At 51.2% G+C, this 24,782-nt stretch overlaps 1 protein-coding gene and 1 long non-coding RNA gene across 7 annotated transcripts in view; one reads left to right on the top strand and one right to left on the bottom strand.

Moving 5' to 3' along the window:
• The window catches only part of REXO1 (RNA exonuclease 1 homolog), a 33,397-nt gene extending 12,514 nt beyond the window's left edge, over window positions 1-20,883 (bottom strand). For 5 of the 6 annotated variants that reach the window (XR_008210944.1, XR_008210945.1, XR_008210946.1 and 2 more), the window contains exons 1-7: window positions 20,634-20,883; window positions 8,470-10,241; window positions 6,592-6,693; window positions 4,109-4,310; window positions 3,320-3,483; window positions 1,698-1,835; window positions 621-744 (exon numbers count right to left, since the gene is read on the bottom strand). Coding sequence is in view for 1 of the 6 variants with exons in the window: in XM_052702746.1 (XP_052558706.1) it covers window positions 621-744; window positions 1,698-1,835; window positions 3,320-3,483; window positions 4,109-4,310; window positions 6,592-6,693; window positions 8,470-10,241; window positions 20,634-20,796 (2,665 nt within the window). In the remaining 5 variants the exon portion in view is untranslated. The remainder of the gene's footprint in view (window positions 1-620; window positions 745-1,697; window positions 1,836-3,319; window positions 3,484-4,108; window positions 4,311-6,591; window positions 6,694-8,469; window positions 10,242-20,633) is intronic. The other variant, XM_052702746.1, reaches the window with a different exon arrangement.
• Window positions 2,003-5,710, top strand: LOC128090461 (uncharacterized). The gene is made up of 2 exons (XR_008210947.1): window positions 2,003-2,197; window positions 4,999-5,710. It is a non-coding gene; the product is annotated as an uncharacterized LOC128090461 (long non-coding RNA).
• Window positions 20,884-24,782: the final 3,899 nt, after the last annotated feature.

Below are 24,782 nucleotides of genomic sequence, written 5' to 3'. Positions count from 1 at the left end.
TCGGAGCTGTGGAGTGTGCTCAGCACATCAGATAATGGCAGACAGGTGCTTTTTAGTAATCATTAACTGGCAGCCCTCTCCTAAAGGCCAGCCTCCCAAGTCCAGCCGCTCTGAGTAATGGCTAAGAAGGTAATGAAGACAGAGGGGAGAAAAGGGAAGAGACTGGGGAAAAAAAAATTCACAAGAACAGCACAAATTGATTGTTTAATGTACCCTCTCGAGAGCCAATAATGAAATGTCTTAACCCTCTTCGTTTCTCTCTTGAAGCTTAATGTGTGTAACAGATTTCTGCGGTGATGGACGAGTCTATCACTTTGAAGGTATCATGTGAAAGTTACTCCATTAGCAGGGCTTTTCATTTTAAAGAACTTGTGCTAAAAAAAAAAAACACCATAATCCATGTGGCATTATCTCCATTTAGGCTCAGACAGCCAACAAAGCATTGCAGGACTGGCCTCTTGAAGGCCCATTAAAGCTTGCCAGACTATAAAAAGCTAACTGGAGTTGTTTGCCTTTCAGCATAATGCTTCTGAGAAATGGGTCTGTCTTTTCAACAAGTTTCTCTCCGTGGCTTCTAATCCAAGCAGGGCTCCTTATTAAACCACAAACGTGGTACGTACTGTTCGTACTGGAGGGGGAATTGGGCACGAGGCTCCTGAGCTTCTTCAAGGTGTTCACTGCCACGTTCAGGTAGATGTTGCGACTGGTGCTGCGTTCATAAGCCACCTTCTCTTCTGCCAGAGCCTGCAAACAGTGCAATTCGTTACTGTGTGCTCTGTTCCCACTGCTGCTTCGGGAAAACGGGGGGAAAACAAAGAAACATTTCCATCTCAAAAGGCAGGATCCAAGTACCAGACTCCAAAACAGAGTTGTGTCACAGCACTGACACACACTGCATCTTGGGGCTGCCAAGAAAAAACGTATTTTAAATGATGCTCCAGAAGCATTTTTGTATAAAGCCCTCCCTCAGGTTAACAGGGCACTGTGGAACTGCTTGGGAAAGGCTGCTTTCCTCACTTCAAGGGCAGCACGAGGGAAAGACAAAGCTCTGAACTGGACAACAAAAAAAAGAAGTTTGGACAGCAGCCATTCCTTGAGTGCGATAGGAATGTTTTCCCCAAGGAGCTGCAAAGGCAAAACGTTACCAAAAATATCAACATCCTCGTCTGTTTTGGTTACAGAACACACCACAGTGCCCTGTGCTGGCCCAACTAATAGCAAAGCCAAAGTTCTCCAGTGAAATACATGAGATTCTCAATTCTGCTTTTGGAAATCTTACTGTAATACTCCCTGCTGGCAGAAGGCTCCTCACATTCTGCACCGTTCACAGGCAGGAAGCTCTGCCAGTTACATCCATCCTGCTTCCACTGAATGCTCAGACTGCAGGGTGTTTGTATCACAGCAAAGGGTTTCTTTTTGTCCAGCTCAGCCTCAATGCACCCTTAAGCCCCTCTTCTGGGTGTAATGAAAACGCTGTGTGCTCTCCTAATGAGGATGGTTTTCCTATTGGAAACCCTCAGTGGAATTCTATTTTCTGCTGCCCGGTTTGGAATTATTTGACATTCACCTTCTCTACTGAGACCCACGGGTAGGAGAATATCCTGGTTTTGCTGCCATTTCAGAAGGTCTCAGCCGAAGCACAGGGCTCCATACGGAACTACAGACATCACTCACATGAAGCAAGCACCAGTACAGACCTTATCAAAGGCTTCCTGGGAGGAGGAGCAGAACTTCAGGCACTCATCAATGAAGAGATTGAGATATCTTTGACGAATGTTTGTTGGGACTTTAGCACCAAATTCTGTGGGAATAACAGGCCTCTGTAAGCTGGCGCTCTAGAGATGAGACAGAGAGAGAGAAAGAGGCTATTTGGGGTTTAACAAACACGTCACCTCGAGACTCCCATTTTCTGTTGCATTATTCACTTCCTTTCTGAAAATCTGTCCAGAGCTAAAAGTAACACAAATCACTTCTGGTTCTAAAAACACTGCTTGAAGCTTCTGTGTCCTTTCAGTATTTGAACTGCTTCAAGAAGGTTTCGTTACACAACTCCTCCAGCTGCACAGCAGCATTATTCACAGCACTGCATTTGCATAGACAAGCATCCCAGACCACGAAAACGATGATACTGACATTAAGGGAGTTGAGATCAGCACAGCACCAAGCGCTGCAATTTGAGCTGAAGGCACAACACCAGGTAAGGTTTGTTCTTTCTTGTAAGTGCTGAAGCTGGAAGGAGGGAGGGAGGCTCGCTTCTGGCAGCCAGCTAAGCCACCCTGCTTCCCTGGGGTTCCTGTGACCTCCCTGCATTGCTTTGGTTTCCTTTCTAATGCTGCTCGTGCTCCTGTAAGGATTTTCCCCCCTGAAATTGAGCAATATGTTCTTTGTGCATAAGAACTGCTTGTTGCACCGAGCTACAACCTACTGCTGCCCATTCATCTCCCAAATCACACAGGCTGCCTCCTTCTTTGGAGAAGAAACTGCACACCTCCAGAGCACCCAATTGCTTTGATCCTCCTCCACCTTACCCAAGAGACATCCATTATCAAACCCATCTGCAGCAAACAGACCCAACGAGGACGAGGGACCTGAGTGGGAAGGGAGCATCTTTTTCCTCATGAGACTTCCACTCAGATCCACCTCTTCCTATTCCTGGACCTTGTTTAAACCTGTTGCAGGGGGGTTGGTCCTTTTCATTACACGTGTATGTTTTCTCAGCCTCTCACACAACCTCTCTAACAATGGCAAGCATTTTTAGCTCTCAGCTTTTATTTAGCTTCGGGTTACACTTCGCTATCAAAAGTACACAAAGGTTGGGCAGGTATCAAAAAAGAGGGAGAAAAAAAAAAAATGCTTTTCCCCCAGATATAAACTGCAGCACGAAGTTTAAATCATCACATTTTAACCAGACAGGTTGCTGCGGGACGTTATTCATAAATGCCTTCCTCAGTCTGGCCCACAAAGGCTGGAAGGTCACCAATCCATTCACACAGGAGAGACCTCAAGTCCCTGACACAAGCAGCTACAGACCCAGCCAGCCAGCCCAACAAAAGACTCAAACTGAAAATGAGAGATCAATATTCAAAGAGAGCAGCATAGCACTTAAGTATTTCTAGCCTTCCGTGCTCCTCAAGTGTTTAATTTTTTATACAACGCCTATCGAGGAAAACCACAGCAAGAAAGAAACCCATTTAATCATCCTAATCAAAACAGCACTTCTCTGAGAGCTAAGTTTGGAACAGCAACAGTTCACCACAGCACCCTCAACGAGGGATGACCTGAAACGGAGCTGCAAAACAAGGCACTGCATCTCTTTTACCTGCAAGGACGGAACGTGGGCTATCCTCTTCTGCACGGTGGTGCTGGTGGTCTTGGAAGCCATCCCAGCTAAGGTGCAGGCCTTCAGAGGAGGGGTGGGAGCTTCGGAGTCATTGGCAGCTGTGACACTCTTGCCAGCAGCAGCCTTCTTGCCACCCACCAGGCCTGCAAGAAACAGACAACACGCATCAGGAGAAAAGCTACCGCGGGGCTTTGAGCTGTCAGGATGGACTCGCTGTGCTACAAACTGCATTTTTTCCAAACAGAAGCCTCCCAAGGGATAAAAATTAAGTAATTTTACCACCTTCCAGGCAAGGATGAAGGAGCCTTCTGCTAGGAACCATGCCTTGTTTTTGGTTTTGTTTTTCTTGCTGTTGTTGCTTTGAGGTAATTGAGTCAGTCGAGTTTAGAGAGTTAACCCTGCCAGCCACAATGCACCACCTGCTCATCAGGTCAGCTCTGAGCCCTTCCAACCACAGTGGGACACATAATGATGAGCACAAATTAGCACTTCCCTCCTGCTCAGCCACCTCCTCAAAGAGGAAGAAGAGCAAACAGTCTCCAAAGAACAAACAGGAAAGAGCTGTACATTTAGCCTGTCGCTTTTTGGAAACCGATGGCACTTCTCAGGGGAAAGACCTTCCATCAGTGCCTACAAGCAAAGATTGCAATCGTGGCCCTCCTGATAGTTTCCCATTTTCAGCCTGAGAGAAATTTCAGCACAGTGAGCATCCTCCCAACAGCACAGAGGACAAGATAGCGATGACGACAAGTAACGCTGCCGGCTTACTTTGCTTGACTGCTGCAGTAAGGGCTACATTTGGCACGTGAGCAATCCTCCTCTTTTCTCCTGGCAGAGACAGGGAGGCCTTTTGCACAGCCACGGCCAGCTGTGCTGCCTGCTGCTGGGCCAGCTGGATCCTCTGGTAGCACACCTCCTGTGCTGTGGGCGGGCGGTACGGCCGGACTACGGGTCTGTTCGGGACCTCTGCCTGCACAGACAAAAAGGTTTCTAGAGCCAGCAATCCCCACCCTTCGCTTCTCATCCACCCAAAAAAGGTTTTTTCTCTTCCCTGACCCATCCAAACCTCAGCACATCCTGGTTTTGGAGGGAAGATCCCAACCGTATTCCAGAACGCACAGCTCAGTCACCCACCACGAAGCGCAGCGCCCGCAATTCGCCCTCTGGGGAGACCCCTCAGCCCTCTGGGGTTTCCCTGAGCTGGGATTCAAATGCTTGTTTAATGGCCAGGGTGCCTGCTGTCCATCACCAGTGCTGGGCTCCATCAACACCCAGCTCCACGCCTTGCCTTAGAAAACAAATCTGGCCCCTCACCCCCGACCACCACTGCGTGCTTCAGCTTCTAATAAAATGGAAACTATTCCCCCTTCCCCTTTGCTGCACGATTGCTCATTCCTTCCCTCCTTTGCTGCCTTTCCCATCCCAAATTACCAGCACCATCTTCCCCAGCAGCTCCCCACCTCCCAGCAGCTTTGTTTCAGCACTCTGGTTCCTACAGACGAGTTACAAGTCACACGTACACATAAGTATCTATGGGATCAGAGAATTACACAAAGCAGCTCTGAGCTCTGCCCTGCTGCTCGGGGAAGTGTTGCACTGCTCCGGCCGTTACTGACACAACCATGTTACATATGCATCATCTTTATGTCCAAATGTAGGTCGTGGGAAAGGTGCCAAAAGTGACGCTGGCATGGAGAAGTTCTCTCGGAGCAGAAGAACAAGAGAAGCAGTACAAACTTTGCCACATTACTTCATAACCACGGAAATGTGAGAAATCAGCTCCAACAGCCCCTGTGTGTAACACAGCTTCGGAGACCTGCAGCTGGGGTGAGCTGGCACCTCCTGCATTCCTGCCCTCTGAGCCGACAGCGGCTTCTGGAAACCAAACTGAGCGCAGCCAACCATTAAAGGATAATTACAGCCCTCCTGGCAGGACAGGCCACTCATTTGCTGCCTCACCTCCAATTCCTTTGGCCCGCCATTCCCCCTCAGAAACTCAGCTGAGAACTCAGCTCCCTCCCCTTCAGCCTGCTCAGTGTTTGAGTTATAAATCACGAGGCTGAGCAAATATCCGACCTGGAGGGACGTGGCAAAGCACGAGTAACCGTGCAGGCAAAAGCAGCAGTTCAGGTCTAACAGCACCTCCTGAACACACCTGGCAGCAGCACGGAGCTGCCAGCCCCAGGCAGGCACGTCCAGGGCTGAGAGCACCAGGCTGGCTCTGTTTGCCCACGCGATGGCTGTGCTGGGGCTCAGGGCTTTGGAAAGCATTTTGGGATCAGCTGTCACATTAAGAAAATGTATTTTGGGATTTGTACCCGTCTAAAAGGCACCTATTTGCAATAAATATTTGAGTTAATGAATTTCCAACCCATTTGTTTCGGTCTCTTATCTCTTCACTTTGGAAGAAAGGGGCCTTATCAGAACACATGAACTGGCTGAAGATATGTAGTTAAATAAACAGCACTGTATTGACCTCGGGGCTTCAAATTATTAAAAGCAAAGAAACCTTTCCTAAGCAGAGCAGAAAGGAAGAACAATTAATTTGGGCTTCCCGGCTCAAATCAGCGCTTCAGCCGCCACTCTTATCCTGCTACAGAACATAAAACTGACTAATCTGCACTCAGCACCTGGAGGGAAACGCATTAAACCCTCAGAGAAAACAGAATTAAAATCCCAGTGAGAAAGAAATAAAAAGATCAGCGTGTCTTCCTTGCTTTTTCTTTTTTCTCTTTTAATTCTCCTCCGTATTTCAAGTATTCCCACAATCACACAAGAACAATATCAAACAAGGTACTGGCAGTACCTGCGTTGAATCGGGGCGTATATAAATGTAGCAAAGGTTTTTAACATCTTACAAGATTCCCCCAGCTGTCTTTTAGTTCCACACCATAAGGAGAAGTAGCAGTGGGCACAGCCTGACCTTGTTCTTAATGCAGTGACTGACAGAAGCTGTCCTGCAGCAGCAGGGCATGCCAGGCAGCCCCCCCAGCAACAAGGTGCCAAATCCACTCACTCCTCCACAGCTTACCCTTGGTTTTAGCACTGTTTCTTGGTGTGTGGCTGCTTTCTGTAAGAGATGCCTGACCACATTTTTAGGAAATCAGAAAGGGGAAGGAAAAAAAAGAGTGATATCAAAGTATTCCAGTGAACAGTTCATATGCTGCTGCCTGAACAGGGGACCACACTGCGCCCCGATGTCCCAGGACAGAAAAGAGTCACTTTAGATGCCTCCTGAGAGCTGCACTTACATTTCCTTGTTTGACAAGATGAGAGATCCTTCGTTTTTGGCCGGGAAATAAGGTGGTTAAATTCTCTTCTGTCTTTTCTTTATTTACTTCTTCCTTCGATGGCTGTAAGACAAAAAGAACAAGCTTCCAAGACTGACCAGGCAAGGATCCCTCCCCAGAAGATCAGACAAACCTCCTTTGGGGTGAACAGAGGGTCCTTGCAGGTGGAAACAACACCTGTGAGCTGTTAAATGAGACCCACTCTGACCCCCAGAGCCACCAGCAAAGCCACGACTGCTCCCACTGGGGTGACCAGGGCTGCACAGCACACAGCTTCAGCACCGTTCTGCCCAGCCCCTACCTGACACAGAGATGGGAATGCCTTCACCTCCAGCCACCCACTTCTCACGGCATGCTGAAAACTCAGGATGTTTGGTTGGGTTTCTTGCTAAGAGCTGACTCATTTTCTGCTGGTATGACACATTTCCAGAGCAGGTCCTGAACGCGTGCCCAGCACCAAACCGCATGGCTGCCATGGCACACACAGGGAAACGGCCCTGCATCTACTGCCCTACCCACAGAAGGGCTGCAGGGACCAATCCCTGGGGAATGTTTCTGAACGGCAAGAAACCCAGAGCTCCTGCACGAGGAGCTGAAACTAACAGCTCAGACCTGCTCCTGTGTTCAACTTAGCTGATCCTTTACACAGGTTCATTCCTATGACTCAGGCTGGACCGGGCTCTGAGCACCCGATGGAGCTGTGGGTGCCCAGGCTCAGTGCAGGCGAGTTGGACAGGATGGCCTTTAGAAATCCTTTCCATCTCAGACAATTCTAAGATTTTCCAGCTGATCTGCACTCAGCACTGCCTGCAGCCCCCAGCAGTGCTGTGAGCAGAGGCAGGACTGACAGGCTGGAGGCAGAGCTGGGATGAGCTCCACTCCAGCAGAGCTGTGCCCATCTCGGGGTGCCCTGCAGGAGCACCTGACATCACAGCACTCTGAAGGAACTCGCTCAGCCCATTCATGCAGTTGGTTGCATCCCCAGTAAACTCTCAGTTCTCCTTCCAAGTGGAAAAGCACCACGCTGCTCGCATCAACCCTCCCTCCAAGCAGAGCTGAGCTCAGGCCACAGAGGCTCCAGATACAAAGTTATCCCCTAAACAAACCTAAACCCCCAGAGAGCAATGCCATCCTGCTGAAAAGCTGCAGGGAAGCAGGTCGCTGCCAAGCACTTCTCCCTCAAAGCACCTCCACACTGTGGTGCTTTCCAGAACAGGGCAGAATTACACTTTAATCTGAGGAATATGAGGTAACGGGTGTGCAAAGGCCAGGTTCAATGGGACACAGGGGCAGCTGAGCACTGCCACTGCACACCTGCGATAGCAGCAGAGCCCCTGGGTTGGTGCTTTCTGAATTTGGCCCATTTTGAGTCTTATTTGGAAAGCTCTGAAAGGAGCTTAAACTGGGCAACAGGGCCAAAAACAAAGCTGCCTTTCCTAGCTGAGAATTACACCGAAGAAAGAACAGCTGATCCTAAACAAGCAAAATCAAGCCATGCTTAATAGATTACACAGAGATCTGCCTTACACCAGGGTTGGAAAGGCCCTCAGCTGTCAGCAAGGCAGAGCTCTATCAGAATGGATCACTGCTGTTATTGCAACAGAGAGTTTGGCAGAAAGCTTTAAAACTCCCAGCTTTTCTGCTCACAAGACGAGCTCTCCTCCAACAGCTACACTCAGGTGCAAACTCGTCACAACAGCTGCAACAGGGATAACATTCATCCAACATACAGCCTCCTTCCACAGTGCTCTTCAGCAACTTGAAATACTCAGCCCCACTGAACCAAACCGGTGTCATTTCACACTTAGGTTTGGGAGAACCAACTCAAACAGGCGTTACCTGCTTCCCCAGCCTCCCCTTGTCTTCCGTTTTCACATCAGTGGATTCATTGAAAATCCTGAGACACTCCTCCATGGGGTCTGTCTCGAAGTCCAAGTCCTTCTCCAGGCTGGAATAATCAATGTCATCAGATGTTGAGGAAGACGACGATGACTTGGACAACTTAGAACGCTTTGCTTTCTTTCCATTTTCACTCTGAGAATCCGAACCGCTGCTGTCACCATCCGAGTCTGAGCTCACGTCAGGTAACGTGGACGGCACAGGTTTGCCCCTGTCATCCTCATCCCCACTCTCATCTCCAAACAGGTCAACGTGACTCAGGCTCTGCTGTTTTTGCCCCTTCTTTGGATCTCCTTTTCCTGCAACGTTGACCTTTTCCTTCTTTTGCTCCACTGCTGAGCTCTTGGTCCCTTTGTCTTTGTTTTTGCTGCTCGAGGTTTCCTTACCATTCTTCACATCAGCTGTCTTTAGCTTAGACTCTTTCTTGCTGCCACCCAGCTTCTCCGTGCCGCAGCCCTTGGTGACATCCTCACTCTTGCTTTTCCCTGAACTACTGCTGGAACCCTTGGATTTCTCTTTCTTCAGCTCATCCACTCTCTCTGACTTGTATTTATCAGCTTTCTTTGAACTCCCATCGGTTTTCACTTTAACGCTTTTGTCTCTGCAGTTTTTCTCTTCATTCTTTGTTTTCAGTTTTTCTTCTTTCTTGCCTACTTTGTCTTTCTCTGCATTTTTACTTTTCTCTTTCTTACCAACCTCACCGAGGCCAGGCGTTTTACTCACATCCGATTTCTTCCTCTTGCTTTTATCTTTACAATCTTTGTTTTTATTTTCAGTCTCCTGGTCATTCTTACCAGAATACAATTTTGCTGCTTTGGCATTCTTCTCCAATAGATTTTTCGGAGGGATTTTCTGTGAACCAGCCAGGTCCTCCAGGTATTTTGCTGCAGTTTCTTTGCTACCCTGAGAAGCGAAGCCACCCGACGCAGCGCTCCGCTCTTTGCTGGACAATCCATCATCTGATTCACTTTCTGAACCAGCTTTTGATGGAGAGCTAACAGAGGTCGATTTGCATTCTGCATCAGCCTCATCTTCAGAGGAGGAGAACCTGGCACACACTTCGTACTCGTCGGGTGCTTCACAGAGCTTCTTTCGTGAAGGAGAATAGCAATCCTCATAACTAGGGACCCTTCCCCTTTTAGACCCCTTGGGCTCCTTCGTTGCAGCTTTGTTCAAAAGCCTGGCTGAGTAATTTGAAAGCGGGTCGTACTCCAAGTCAGTCGAAGGCTTGGAGTCATCGATGACGTATTTATTGTTAGTGACAGTGCTGCTGTATCTTTTAGCCTGTGCTACAGCCTTGGGAACGTATTCCAGCGAGTTACCTTTAGATCGCAGCGAATCCAAGGTGTATTTACTCGACTGGCCAGCAGCAGCAAAAGGAGTGGGGTTGTAGTCGGAGTTATTACTGAAGTTGTAGCTACCTGGATTATATTCTAAGGAGGTAAACAAATCACTTTGTGTCATGGCAGCTGACACAGGTGTTTCTGAAATAAGCGAGGCATCAGAGGCCCTGAGCTCCTTTGTGGTTTCCAACAGCTCCTCATACTTTTTCTGCTCTCTCTCAACTTCATTTTTGACTGCCTCGATGGCTTTGTTGACCAGTTCGAGCTCCAGAATGCCAGGTGTCATGTCTGTAAGATCAGCCAGGGCCCCATCCTCTGCCTCCAGCGAGGGCTTTGGCAGCTCAGGGTTGTAGGGATCATAGCCCCGCTCTGCAAAGGAAAAACACCATTAATGTCAGTAGGTTAGGTACCATTTCCTTTAGATTTATCCCTACAGAATGCACACACTGCACCAAAAGCCACTAGTGACATTCTCTGGGCAGTGGCAGCTAGACTAGAGCTTCCAAAGTATTCCTGGGCCTTAAGGACTACAGAACTGTTAACAAAGTGCTTTTCTTACTCCTGGAACAGCTCTGTAAGTGAAATATTCTTTGGGGCATTGAAGGATAATCACTGCATTAGGACTAAGAGGAGCTGGGCACGCACAGAATTATCTGCTTAATTCAATGAAGTGCACGAGAAACGACAGAGGATTCCAGCACGAGAACCAGGGATTAGGCTCTCATTTATTGATGCCAATGCCCAAAGCCCATTGAAAGCTCAGTATTTCCCACAGCAGCAGGAGGAAAACGAATCTTAGGTTGAACCCACAAAGCGCTGCAGGTCCAAAGGTGACAGCAGAGCTCAACTGCAAAGAACCACCCTGAGACACACATGTTCCACCTCCCATGCGACGTGTGGGAGGACTCAAAAGCAGCAGAACACCAGAACACAGACACAGCAATCACCACATGCCTGCAATGCCCCTGTTGTCTTCTGCTGAGGTATGGAGAAGCTGCTGAGAAGGGACCCAGCTTCCACCAGCAGCTCTCACAAACCTGGTTATTGAAGGAGTGCAGCAGAACCCAGCAGATCAGGAACTCTCTGCGTGGCTTCATCAGAGCAACCAATGAGGAGAGCAAACTGCACTTCTCTGCGCTCACTGCTTGTCACTCACCTCCCCTTTCCCCCTCTGCCCACCCTCCTCCCCCAGGCGTGCAGCTGGATAACTGGGAGGCAAAGCAGACTCCACTCCATGCCTCACAAGACAGCCAAGCTGACAGCTGGGACCAGCACTGCACCCAGGGCACGTATTTCCATAGCAATTAGGTGATCAGCAAGCAGCTACTGAGGGGTTGTACAGTGGCATGAACATAAGCTCATAGGAATTCCCAATTACCACTTGATTCAGGAATACAGGGCAAGCTGCTTATGCAGATGAGTTTCTAAGAAGTAAATACAGGCTCTGTATCACAAGGAGAAGCAGTTACCTGAAGTGTCTGATACTTTATAATGAAAGCAAAGCGTATTTTAAAAGAAAAAAAGAGAAGAAGAGGCCATTCAGCAAGTGATCAGAAGCCCCAGGTAAATTATTTGCTGCCTTTCGACTTGGAGCAGGTTTCAGTGCTCACTATCGCAGCACTTGGATGCTGTTACTTCAGAGAAACCTTTTTCCTTGCTGGAAGGACAACAGCAACACTGCAAAAGAACTAAATAATAAGCAGAGTGATAAGAGACAAGAATTGGGTCTGCAGTTCTCATAAGACAGAGGGTTACTTCCAACAGGAGGACCAGCAGCTGGACTTAAGGATCCTTATGGGTCCCTTCCAACCCAGGGTATTCCAGGATCCTGTATTCTGTGACCATGAATGCTCATCTCCCTTTGGCTGTGAGATCCACATCTGTGTAGCAGGTGGCAGAACAGACCTCCAAGCAAATAGGATGGTAGGCACTGGGTTAAAAGAAAGGCAGTGGTTTCATAAAAAACAAACTTGCTACCCTCTCGGGTCTGAAAGGTTGTTAGCAAACCAGCTGCTGACTGAGCAGGGGCTCTGGGCAAACACAGCATCACATCTTCCAACTGCCAGCCCAAGCTGAGCTCAGGAGAAGGCAGGAGGGAGAAAGGAGCAAGGTGCTGTGCTTGTATTTCCATCCATCGCCACGTGCTTCACCGTAGGGCACAAAGAAGCCCTGATTTCTCTCCACCTCGTGAAACATCAGAGGTAAGAAGAGCTGTACTGAAGTCTGGAGGTGGCAGCTTTTATCCTCACTCAAGAGGGAGACCTAAAATTCAGCACAAGAGTTGTTAGAGGGACAACTGAAGGCCTGGGAGTCTGTTTGGAGGTCAGCATTGGGCGGCCTACAAACAAAGGCGAGGTCTGGACCTGAAGACTTGCACACAAAAAAAGGCAAAACTACACCAAAACAACACTTTGCCCAAGAAACGCTGCATTAACTACATCAAAACAGAGAGGAATTACAAGACAAGCACAGGCTCTGGTGTCCCATTAGGAAACGTGCCAGCAGAATAGCTCTGGACATAAAGGAGAATAAACAGAACCCATACCAACAAAAGGAGTTAGCTGCAATTGCTCTCCTCATGTACCCAGCTGTATCTCAGGGTCAGGTTCTCCATAGAAACTGATGCTCTGCTCACCTCCACTCATTTCTTCCAGTGGAATCATAAGAACACACAACAAACTCTGAGAACGCCAGCAGGCTTTGAGATACGCTCACAGAAGCCTTTAGTAGGGATGCAGTTCTGGTCCCTAGCATGGAAACACGTGCAGAAGGGGATTGTATGCATGTGGAGAAATGAGATACGCTGCCTGAAATCAGGCTGCCTCTTCAGGTGCTTGATTTCACTGCTGGGAAGCCAGGGGATGTTGTGCCACAGGGACAACGCTGCACACACACAAACACCCCTTCCTAAACCTGGCTGCACAGAGCAGCAGAGCCATCACCTTACACTGCTTTCCACCTCCACATGAAGAGGTCAAAACTTTCACCCCCACGAGGTCAAAACGAAGTTCTGATCTACCAGGTGCTAAAGCAAAACGAGGGGCGTCGCTCAGCAAAACGCCTCTTTTCAGATGGATGTGAAGAGGAGCCTCCAGGCTGCCTTGGAGAGCCCTGAGATGGCAGCTCCTCGCAGGGCTGTGAGCTGAGCTGTGATCGGGCACTCCTGAAAATGCAAACAGTTTTCACAAATACCTCAGAAACGGGGGAAGGTCCCTATGAGACACAAAAAGGTGAAGTTAACACCAACGCTACAACAATGGAGTTATTAAGGATTTACACAGCACCTCAGGGAACCATTGACTTTGAGCAGAAGACAGCTTTCAAAGTCACCCAAACCAACCTCGCTATGATCAGCTGCTTTGGCAGAGAGCGCCTGGAAGCATCAACAAGACCAAAGAAAAAGAGATTCTCCTAAAAAGCCAAGGCGGGTTGTTTTCCTGGTTCTGGTCCTTCTGATTCTGCACAAGGAGGCCTCAGCTCTGAGGTGGGGCTCTGAGGAAGGAGGCAGCAATTAGGAACTTGCAGTTATTGCAGTTTGTATCTCGAAACGGATGAGTTTGGTGGTCAAACTGCAGGCAGTGGTGGCCAAGCACCACCACACCATGCTGGTAACGTGAGGTGCGTTCAGCAGAGGTGGGGAAGGTGGAACTTCACCTTGGGAGAGTGAAAATAAAAGCCTGTTTTGTTTCAATGTTGTCAGAACAGCCTTGTTAACAGCTTGCCTGTGTTCGTCATGCTGCTGCTTAGCAAATGGACGAGCTTGGAGATTAGCAATAAATTATCACTGTTGGAAAATGATTTCAAGCTTTTCATCCGAAGCTCCTTGGAAAAGACAGCACAGAACGACCCAAAAAGGTTTTGCCAGTGGGCTGAGCTGCTGCTGCCCCTCAGCACTGAGCTGTGCAAAAGCAGGGGCAGTTTGGGGCTCATTGGTGAGGAGCCAAAGCAAAACTCCAACTATTAACACTAACATCCAACCCCTAGGAAATAATTCACATGGAGACGTTGCAAATACTGAACAGGCCAGGAGGGCAGGTGAGAGGAGCTAAAGGAAACACTCCTTTCCCTTCATTGAAACCACAGCCCTCCGTAATTACTAACTGTAATTATTGAAGTTAAATGATAGGAGCACAGATAACTCCGTACTGGTGGAGGGACACCAGCAGGGCAAGGGCTGGAGGCATTACTGAGGGGTAGATGCTGCTCCCTGTGCCCCTCGCAGTCTCGCTCCCTTTGAGGTATCAGGGCTTCAAAGTTCTGAACCAACAGCACCATTTCTTGAGCAGAAAAAAAAAAAAGGCAACAAAAAAAGAAGCAAAAATGAGAAAAAATCTGCTATTAGCAAGGCAAACTGAAGGCTGAGCAGCATCCGTCGCAGCGATAAAGCAGGATGCAGTGCAGCCAGCACGGCAGGCTGGGGGCACTGAAGGGACCGGAGCTCATCCCTGCAGGGCACACAGTGCTCTGTTTCTGAGGGAAAAGATGGAGCAGAAAGCATCCCCACCTCGCTGGATGAAAATAAGGCTGACTTCGAAGTGTAAATACCTCAGCATGGCCGAATTTCAGAGATGAAGGAAAAAAGAAATGAATGCTTGGAGTGCTCAGGCGTCTTCCTTTCTCCCTGCTCAGTTCTGGCTTAAAAAGGCACTGGAGCAGCGCGGCCACAAGTAATCCTAGCCCTGACCCCTCACTCCCTCAGCTCTGCAGCCTTTCTCCTGCTTGCTTGAGATAAGTTATCTTCACAGCACCTGTCCCATCTCCGGAACCACTTGGAGTGAAGATCTCCCATTTAAGAAGCAAGATAACAAAACAATACTACCTGAACGCAGTCCCAGCCGCACAAACAGATGAAAAGAAAAGCACCTTTTTGGCTGTATTACATTGAAAAGCTTCAGCCATGACCTACAAAGGACCAACGCCAAAATCCAAACTGGTTTTCCAAGCTATCCAGCTACAGCTCACGCAGAAGCCCAAATTAAAACAACTCACACACCTGCAGCTCCAGCCAGCACTGCCTGCTGCCCAGCAGGGCTCCTCTCCTAAAACACCAAGACACGAAAACCCTTCTGCAGCTCAACCCCCCCAGAGCAGAGCAGATCATTTGCACAGCCTGCGGGTTTTAAAGGTGGGCAGAGCTCAGAGAGGTCCCAGGTTAAATGAATGGTGCCCATTGGAGGAGGACGCGCCTCCCCACGGCCTGCAGCCCGCACAACCCCACGAGCTCACTTCGCATTCAAGAACTTCAAAGAATTACCTGAGCTCCCCGTGGTTAACAAACACTGCAGGTATTTGTTCATGCTGCACTCGAGGCTCTCACCATCTGCTTGGCACTCCACAGGCTTCGGGCACAGCGCGCTGACCGTGTGCTGACACAGCACCTCTGGGCTGCGGCGATCATTAGGGCAGGACTTCCCAACCCCAAGTCCCGCCTTCCTTCACCCTCATCTCCTCCAGAGTCAGATTGGTTCGTGCTCTGGTTTCCACGGGGGCTTTCTGACTCTTTCTTCCCTTTTTTAGCTGCTATCACCCTGGGGGACTTCTTGTCCCCACGATGCACGTCGCGCATATCGCCTCTTATCAGCAGGGTGGTTTCCCAAGCTGGGTGGTGCAGCAGCCCCACAGGGCCACCCAACGCCTCCCAGTGCTGCCAGCAGGAGGGCACGGGGCTGCAGGGCAGGGGCTGGCACTGCACGGCTCCTCAGGGCAGGCAGGCTGCTCCCAGTGCTGCTGTAGGAGCACCACGGGGCTCCTGCACCCAGCCTTTGGGAATCTCCGGATCAGTGAATTCTGTTTTCTGCTTCTCCGGCGCAAAGGCGGCACTGCAGCGCCTGGCTCGAGGATAAAACCAGAATCACAGAATGGTAGGGGTTGGAAGGGACCTCCAGAGCTCATCGAGTCCAACCCCCCGCCAAAGCAGTTCCTACACCAGGTCGGCATCCAGGCAGGTCTGGAACATCTCCAGAGCAGGAGACTCCCCCACCCCCCTGGGCAGCCTGTTCCAGTGCTCCTCACCTCACTGCACAGCCGTTCCTTCGCACATTGGTGCAGAACTTCCTATGCTGCAGTTTCCGGCCGTTTTCCCTCGTCCTGCCTCCACTCAAAAGAGTCCAGCCTCGCCATTCTGCCCCCCACACCTTACATACTGATAGACCTGGATCAGGTTCCCTCTCAGTCTTCTTTTCTCAAGGCTGAACAGACCCAGTTCACTCAGCCTTCCCTCACAAGAGAGATGCTCCAGGCCCTTCACCATCTTCACGGCCCTCCGCTGGACTCTTTCCAAGAGATCCCTGTCTACAGAGGAAGCGTTTCAATGCCAGGGAAGATGCTCCACGTGGATTAAGAAATCCTTCAGCAGCAAAGGAATCCCTGCAACGTGCAGAAGGGAACGTGGGGAGCCTGCGCAGCCAGCGCCTCAAGGATACGGGGAGACCACTGCGCCTCGAGTGTCCCAAATCCTCCCTGCTGCTCCACTTCCTGGTGCTGCTGCTCCCCTGGGATGGGGAGAGATCAGTGCAGAAACACCTCAAGTCAGCACTCTGCCCCACAGCCCCCAGCAGAACCCCGACACGAGGAGCAGCTGCGTGCCCTCCTGTAGCCAACCGCCAGTTCCACGACAAGAAAGCCCCAACTGCTGGCAGGATGCTACATTGATTTACATGAGAAGACAGATCCTGATCTCACCATTAAGTCTATTTTCTATTTCTCATTTCAAAACTCGCCGTTAAAAACACCCACCAGCAGCATTTTGGTAATTACTGTCCTACAAATTAAGAAAAAAACATCTCAGCCCCAGCAATGCCCCACACACAGCTCATGAAGGGGACTCGGGAAGATACACCAAGCTCACAGGTCCCACTTCTGCTCCTTCCATCTCCCTGCAGCAAAGGCAATACTAACAGCTCTTCCCCACAAGAAGCCGACCTCAAACAGCAGCTACAGGAGAGATAACATCTATTAAAGACCTCTTTCATTCATTACACAGTGCAAACCAGCACTATATGTCACACAAAGGGAAGGCCAGCCACTGTTCAGAGGCTGCTCCCATAGAGCTGGGATTTACCACGCAGCCCCTCAATAACTAAGGAGGAACATGGCATGAACAGCAGACAGCATCCCTGGCCCTGCAGTGACACACGAGCTGAGCATGATTAAAGTCAGGTTTTAAAAAGCCACTTCAGGTTTCAACAAGTGTCATTTTGTGTAGTGCTTCACACCCAGCGCCATCCCAAGCCACTGGTTTGAGGCTGAAGGCAGCCAAGATGAACACTGCCAAGCCCTTGCTGCCCTGGCGATGGCAGCAATAGAACGGAGCAGATGAGCCCAAGAACTCTGCAATCGACTCAAGCAAACAGCAGCCACACAGCATTAAGGCTGCTGAGCTGTGGGCCTGGCACCAGAAATGGCTGTGAGATGAAGGAGTGTCACCAGACAGCACACAGAATCACAGAATCACAGAATCACCCGGGTTGGAAGGGACCTCAAGGATCACGCAGTTCCAACCCCCCTGCCCAGCAGGGCCACCAAACACACGCATTCAGATCAGGTTGCCCAGGACCCCGTCCAACCTGGCCTTGAACACGTCCAAGGATGGGGCATCACAACCTCCCTGGGCAGCCCGTTCCAGGGCCTGACTGCTCTCCTGTTAAAGAACTTCCCCCTAACATCCAACCTCAATCTTCCCTCCTTCAAGACACACAGAGACACCTTTCAAACAGATCTGATCGGTAAAGCTTTGCCCATCCAAACAGAAAACGTGTGCTGCAAGAAAGCTTCAGACCGGAGGAGCAGCCTGCCCAGCACCCCCAGCCCAGCACCCCCAGCCCAGCACCCCCAGCCCAGCACCCCCAGCCCAGCACCCCCAGCCCAGCACCCCCAGCCCAGCACCCCCAGCCCAGCACCCCCAGCCCAGCTCCGGGATCAGCACACAGAGCAGCTCGGCTCTGCAGGCCTGGCTGTGGCTTCCTGCTCCGGGCTCAGATCCCATCCACTTCTCAAGCATCTCCTGGCAGCTCCTTCCAAAACTGCCGTGCCCGAGAGCTGGGTTTCCTTACAGTATTTGCAAAGTGCTGCATTATGCTTCTTTTATGCCTTTCAGCATACTCAGGACCTAGACTTTAAAGCCAGACCTATTTTTCTCCTCTGCAGCTTGAAGAGACGCTTTTAGGACAGGAGGCAGCCCTTCCCTCCCACTTACACGGCCCGCTTTCAAAGCGCTTCACACGCGTTCGATAAGCTTTTCATCCTGCTCTGAAGCAGGTGGATTTCAGTCACTTCAGAGCTGGAAAAAGCACTTCAGCCCCAGTCAGGATGAGAACCTTCAGCCTGCGGATTCGCAGCCCTTTACAGGCTCAGGTCCCACCTCCCAGCCCTGCTGAAGAATCACAGATCATCTGTTACAGCGCTGCGCGCCTCGAGGAGTGCGGAATGGTGACAAAGAGAAGTGGGGACAGCACTGCACTGCCCACATCCCCCTTCCCCAGCCCTCTGGGCTCTGCCTGGCACACATCCCCAGCCTCCATCACACCTCCACTCCTCCCGTTTTCAAAAGCTACTTCAAAGCTACACAAGATCTACCAAGAGTTTGGGGGTTATTGCCAGTCCTAAGGTGATCCTCAAACATCAAAGCAAACACCAGCACGGAATCAATACGCTTCACAGGCTGGTTCTTTAGATGTTATCCTTTTTTCTAGGCTCTCCCCCCCTCTCTCCCCCCAAAAACAAAACAACCCACAGATCTGCATTGCAGCTCTTGGTGTAGGAACCACCTGCTTTGGTTAAAAAAAAAAAAGGTCTTAAAGCATTGAGCAATGTAATTAAATAGGTCAAAAATGCACTGCAGCAGGGCTACTTCAAAACAAGAGAAGCAGCTTTGCTGGCTGGCAGCAACCTGCTCTCCACAAGATGGTTGCCTGGTTGCCAGTGAAACTCCAACACCCCCTAGTGTAGATTTTAAACACATCTCCCAGTCTGCACGGCTTCAGATGGAAGGAAGGACAGCACCTCTGCATCTGAAGCCATCAAATGATGCTCAGCCACACCAAGAGCACCCCACAAACGTTCTACAGACATCAGGCACCTTGCACAGCACCCCACATCCCTTCAGAAGGCCAACACTTGGCAGCAGTGTCACCGTTTCTTTCCCATCTCTCGGCCTAAATTAGCACAGAAAAAAAGGGCTGAAGCCCAACCTGAGCAGAGGCAGAATTTGCAGAGCTGTGGTTGCAAACGCCAAATAAACCTCTCTGCCACCCCAAAAACACTGATTTCTGGGGCACTAATGCATGCAAGCCTATATTAACACAAGCAGGACTTCTCTCATTGCCACTCATGTGGTGCTCAAGGCCATGATTTAGCCGTGGGTTATTAGGGAGCACAGCTAGGTTGTGGTTGGAATTGATGATCTTTAAGGTCTTTTCCATCCTGAGCAATTCCATGATTCTATGATTCGCTTTTTACTCGCTATGAGAAGCTGTGCAAACTTCCCAGATGCACCAAGGAGGTTTTTAACTAAAGACCAACCTTCGCTTCCCCATTTCATAAGCAAAAAACCCTGAAACTATTCAAAATAAAAAAAAAATCCACCAAAAAAATCCCCAAACCCACAGCACTGGATTTATTTAGTGCAGCTGCAGCATCTGTTCCAGGTGGCAGAGCAAAATGAGCAAAACCTCGTTCCAGAAGTGACAGTGTGCAGATATTTAAAGGCACCAAAATAATATGCCAACAGGTAATGACAGCATCAAGCACACGGAGCACCTCCCCCGAGGAGCTCGAATGGAGCTTTGCAGATCGTTGTTATCGTACTGTGTGTGTCTGACTGTGACAGCTCTGGATGTGCTGCTTTTATTTTACATTAAACCACTGCCAGGGTAAGATGATTCTGTAATGGGGAGATAAGAGGAATTGTTAATCTTCCAAGTATATGAAAAACCCAAACTTTGACAACTTGGGCTTGAAGTCTTTAAGGCCATACATGCTAGCCTTAAAGTAAGAAAGCAAACAGCATTCTTCTGGGGAGAAGAACACAGGCTTTTCTCTGCAAGAAAACAAGCAGATCAGAGAATAATGACTAAGGAAAATGAGAGATGCTGGAAGGACTGAGCAGAACAACAGCTATCTGTTCTGTAGCCAAGCTCCATCTGAGAAAGCTGGCAGTGCTCTACACCTCACCGAGGCCCTTCTGGGGCTCCCCACAGGTCGTCACAGGGCAGGCCCGGCTGTCAGCCACCAGACCAGGCCAGACAGACCTGCAGCCCCACAGTGCTGCAGAAGGGCTGTGACAGCTGCCGTGTGAGCTGTGCGCCTGGAGGGCCAGGAAAAGGCACGGGAATAGAGCTGTGACACAGACAGGCTGTCCTCAGGCAGCAGTTATTTCACAAAGCTGCTCCTTGGGGTCAGGAGGAAGATGGCTGCAGCCATAGGATGCCCGGGGTCGGGAAGGACCCAGATCCCCCCAGCCCCGTGCAGTGGGCAGAGATCAGGAGCCCAAAGCCGTGAACCCACGCACTCCCAGCGCTGTGGGGCACCCACCTCCGTGCACAGAACCTCACCGCCCCGAGCACGTAAACACCCCTCCTTCCCCATGGCTTTACCCAGCACCGAGCCGCCGCCCCTCACCCCACCGCTCCAGGCCTCGGCAAGAAACCCGAACGACACCAAAACGCCGCAGCGAGAACCGCCCGGAGCCGCAGCCTCCCCTCACGGGGCCGCTCCGTGGTAAAGGAAGGCGGCAAGGTTCGGTTCCTGCGGCCCGGCCCGTACCTGCGCCGAGGCCCAGCGCGCCGCCCGCCCCTTGAGCTCCGCAGCGCGCCGCCGCGACCGGAGGATGCCGGAAATGGCAGTAGGGCCGACGGCACGGCGGACCCTCCGCGGCGGTGAGGAAAGGGCAGTCGATACCGCGGAAGTAACCGGTGGACCGCAGCATCCCGCCGGCCGCGGGGCGGGGAGCGGAGACGGCGCCTCCGCCTCACACCGCCGCCATCTTGGAGGCGCCGGGCCCGGCGGCGGGAAGGACCCCTGGAGACGCCGCTGCCCGCACAGAGCTGTCCGCGGCGCTGCCTGAGCCGGGAAAAGGGCGGGAACGGGGTGGGGAAAAGGGCGGGAACGGGGTGGGGAAAAGGGCGGGAACGGCAGCAAAATGGCGGCCGCCGTGTCACTCAGCCCTCGTGTACCTCCACGTGCAGGCGGGGGTTGAGTTATGCGTGCAGAGTGAGGGATGGGAAGCTGGGAGCAGCTTGTAGAATGGAGCCTGGCGGTTGTGGTCTGCTCAGGAGGAGCTCAGGGAGCAAAACTGTAACCAACCTCAACCATAGCCATGATCCTAAACCCTAACCACAACCAACCTCAACCATAGCCGTGATCCTAAACCGTAACCCCTGCCCAAAACCAAAGCTGTAATAACTCTAATCCTAACCCAGCCCCACAACCAGCCATAACCCTGACCTTAATGCAGTAACCCAAATTCAAGCCCCAGCCCTGATCCTAACAAAAAGTCACATAACTGTTCTCCTAACTCTGCCCCAAACCCTAACAGCTTAACCCTAACTGTAGCCATACCCTAACCCTAACAACACCAATAACTCTTAACCCAACACCTCCCCAAAAGTAACCCCTAATCCTAACTCTAACCCTGACCGTAACCAGAAACCAAATAACCCAAATCCTAACCTAAAAACACTAACCCTGACCCCCCAACTCTTCATCCTAAACCCTCCCTGTAGCCCTAACGCCCCTAATCCAGACTGAACCCCTACAATTAACCACAGCCTAACAACCCTGCCCCTATCAAGAGCCCTGATATCCCTGACGTAACCCTGACCTGACTACTATAGCCCCTAAAATGAACTCCTAATCCTAAACCACAACCCTGACAGAACCCCACATCTCTATTAATGACGCCACCTCAACAACAGCCCCCAAAAGAGCCGCCATCAGAACACGACAGCCATCCCCATCCTTCCTAAGGCACCTCCAGGGCTGCTCCATGTGTGCAGCCCACAGCCCCGCTCCCCCCCAAAAAAGGACAGCATTTCCATTTTTGTGTCAGAGAGAAACGTTTATTGAGTGCAACTTCAGCTCATTTTTATATCAGAGAGAAAAATGTATTGAGTGCAACTTCAGCTCACGCAGAAACGCTGAGCGACGCCGTTTCTGTGCCTCTATGATCCCCACCTCCATCGTGCTCAGCTCAGGTGAAGACGAGGGAATATAAAGTAAAGCCACGCGCACAGATGTGTATGAATATAAAGAACTGAGGGGAAATCCTCGTGTTTGGGTCACTGGGAGGTTCTCATGTTGCAAATCTCTGCTTGATGTTCCTGCGGTCTCAGCACAACCCCAGGGCGCAGGAATGGTGTCACCAGAGTTTGTAAGGCTGTGAAGAGAGGGGGAAATGGGTGGGAAGTGGGGAAGAGGGGAGAAAAAGGAGGAAGAGGAAGGGGGGAAGAAAAGGGGAAATGGGAAAGGGGAAAGAAAAGGGAAAAAGAGGAAGGGGTGAGGAAAAAGGGAAATGGAAATGGAAACATGGAACTGGAAAGGGAAAAAGGGAATGGGAAAGGGGAATAGGAAGAGGGAAAAGGAAAAGGGGAAATGGAAATGGGAGTAGGAAAAGGGAAAGGGAATAGGAAAAGGGGAAGGGAGGAAAGAAAAGAGAATAGGAAGAGAGAAAAGGAAAAGGGAAAATGGAAATGGGAAAAGGGAATAGGAAAAGGGGAAAGGAAAAGGGAAAATGGGAATGGGAAAAGGGAATAGGAAAAGGGGAAGGGAAGGAGGAAAAGAGAATAGGAAGAGGGAAAAGGAAAAGGGAAAATGGAAATGGGAGTAGGAAAAGGGAAAGGGGGAATGGGGAAAGGGAAAAGGAGAATGGGAATGGGAAAAGGGAATAGGAAAAGGGGAAGGGAAGAAGGAAAAGGGAAAAGAAGGAGAAAAGGGAAATGGAAGAGGGAAGTGGAAAAAGAAGAGGGAAAGGGAAAAGGAAAAGGGAAAATAGAAGAGGGGAAAGGGGGGTCGGGGGGGGGGAAGAAAAATGGAAAAGAGAAAAGGGGGATACGGAAAGGGAAAAAGGAGAGGGAACAAAAAGAAAAGTGAAAGGAGAAAGGGAAAAAGGAAGAGGAGCGATGCTTGGAGAAAAGGTGATTTCTCAGAGCTGCCAGAACATCGTCCTGCAGGGCCAGGGATGAGCTATTCAGCACAGGGCTGCGTGTCCCATTCCCCCGCCCCGGTCCCCCCATCAAGCATCCCTGCAACCCTTTGGGTGCCCCCAGCCCCCAGGGATGCTCCCAGCACCCCCAGCCCCACAGATGCCTCGTCCGGACGTATCGCTGCAGGGCCGTGGCAGCCCGTGGGCCTCCCTTCACCGTCCCAGCCTCCAGGCATCGCTCAGGCATAGGATGACAAAGGGAAGCTCACGGGAGCGAGGGGCTGCACTGCTCCGCGGATAGCGAGCGCTCCTGCAGAGGGAGGAGAGAAGTGAGCCGGGAGGGGAGCGGGGCTGTGGGGATCCCCCAAAGCGCTCTGCTTCCACGGGAGGGGAGCTCAGGGCCACCCCGCAGCCCAGGGGTTGGTTTGGGACGTGGGGGTGGGAAGTGCTGGGTTCCAGGGGTTGGGCGTTGAGTGCTGGGTTTGCAAAGCAAAGCAGAGGAGTGGGGCAGTGGGGGTCGGCCTCTTCTCTCGTGTCATCAGTGATAGGACCAGGGGGAATGGCTTCAAGCTACAGCAGGGGAGATTCAGGCTGGACATGAGGAAGAATTGCTGTTCAGAAAGGGTGGTCAGGCACTGGAATGGATGCCCAGGGAGGTGGTGGAGTCACCGAGCCTGGGGGTGTTCAAGGAAAGACTGGATGTTGGGTTGAGGGACGTGGTTTAGTAGGAGCTATTGGGAATAGGTGAACGGTTGGACTGGATGAGCTTTTAGGTCTTTTCCAACCTTGGTGATTCTATGATTCTATGATTCTATTCTATGAAGGGCAGCGCGGGGGAACGCGTGCATCTGCAGCCATGTGGGTGCAGTCTGTGCAGCTGAGCTCACCTGCCTGTCCTGCAGTGGGTGACTGCCTGCGTGCACACGAGTGGTGCCTGCAGACCCCACAGGGCTCCCCAAAGCCACCCCCATCCCCATGCTGTGCCCCCGTCCCACCAAGGCCTCTCTCTGGGTGCAGCCCTGGGCACGGGGATGCTCACGATGCTGTCCCCACCCCAGCCAGCCCTGCCAGCCCCATCGCTGCCTCACTCACCTGGTGGGGCCGAGCCAGGTGCTGCTGCGGAGCATCCTTGTCCTCTCCTTTCCCCTTCCATCTCCATCCCATCCGGCGCTGTGCTGAGCCCCTCGCCCTGCTCTCCCTCCTCTGTCCCCCTCCCCACTCCCAACCTGAGCGCTACGGCCCCGTCCCCGCCATCCTTTTATACCATCTTTGTTCATATGACGAGCACGTGAAAAAAAAACAGAGCAGAGCTCGGAAAAAAAGCTCCTTAAGACGCTTTAATTCGGTTTCCTGGATCCCATGACTGAGCTCGGACTGTGAGCGGGGTCCCATGACCACAGCACGCAGGCCCTGGCCATCAAAAGGCTCCTTTATGCCCCAAAGACTTAAACCCCTCTTGGCTGAGACCCCCAGGCTCCCCAAGCCCAGCCTGAGCTGCATCCCCCCCCACACCTGGGGATGCGTCCCATTGCCCTGTTTGTGGGGATGCTGTGCACGGGACCCCTGAGGTGGGTCTGGCTCCTGCATTGTGGGGACCCCACACCTCCCTCCTCCCATCACTGTGAGCAGCATCGGGCCCAGCCCCACGGCCCACTGATGGGAGTCCACACAGCCCACACCTCCCACTTGGCTCTGGACTTTAGGGGCAGGGCTGAACTTTTCTGCTCTTCTTTTTGAACTCCAGACACCACAAACGCAGCCACAATTTGCCC

The sequence above is a fragment of the Tympanuchus pallidicinctus genome, unplaced genomic scaffold (genome assembly GCF_026119805.1).
Source record: "Tympanuchus pallidicinctus isolate F22 unplaced genomic scaffold, pur_lepc_1.0 scaffold46, whole genome shotgun sequence".
Taxonomy (NCBI): domain Eukaryota; kingdom Metazoa; phylum Chordata; class Aves; order Galliformes; family Phasianidae; genus Tympanuchus; species Tympanuchus pallidicinctus.
The sequence above is the reverse complement of the archived record's forward strand: the minus strand, read 5'-3'. Positions and strand labels throughout refer to the sequence as shown.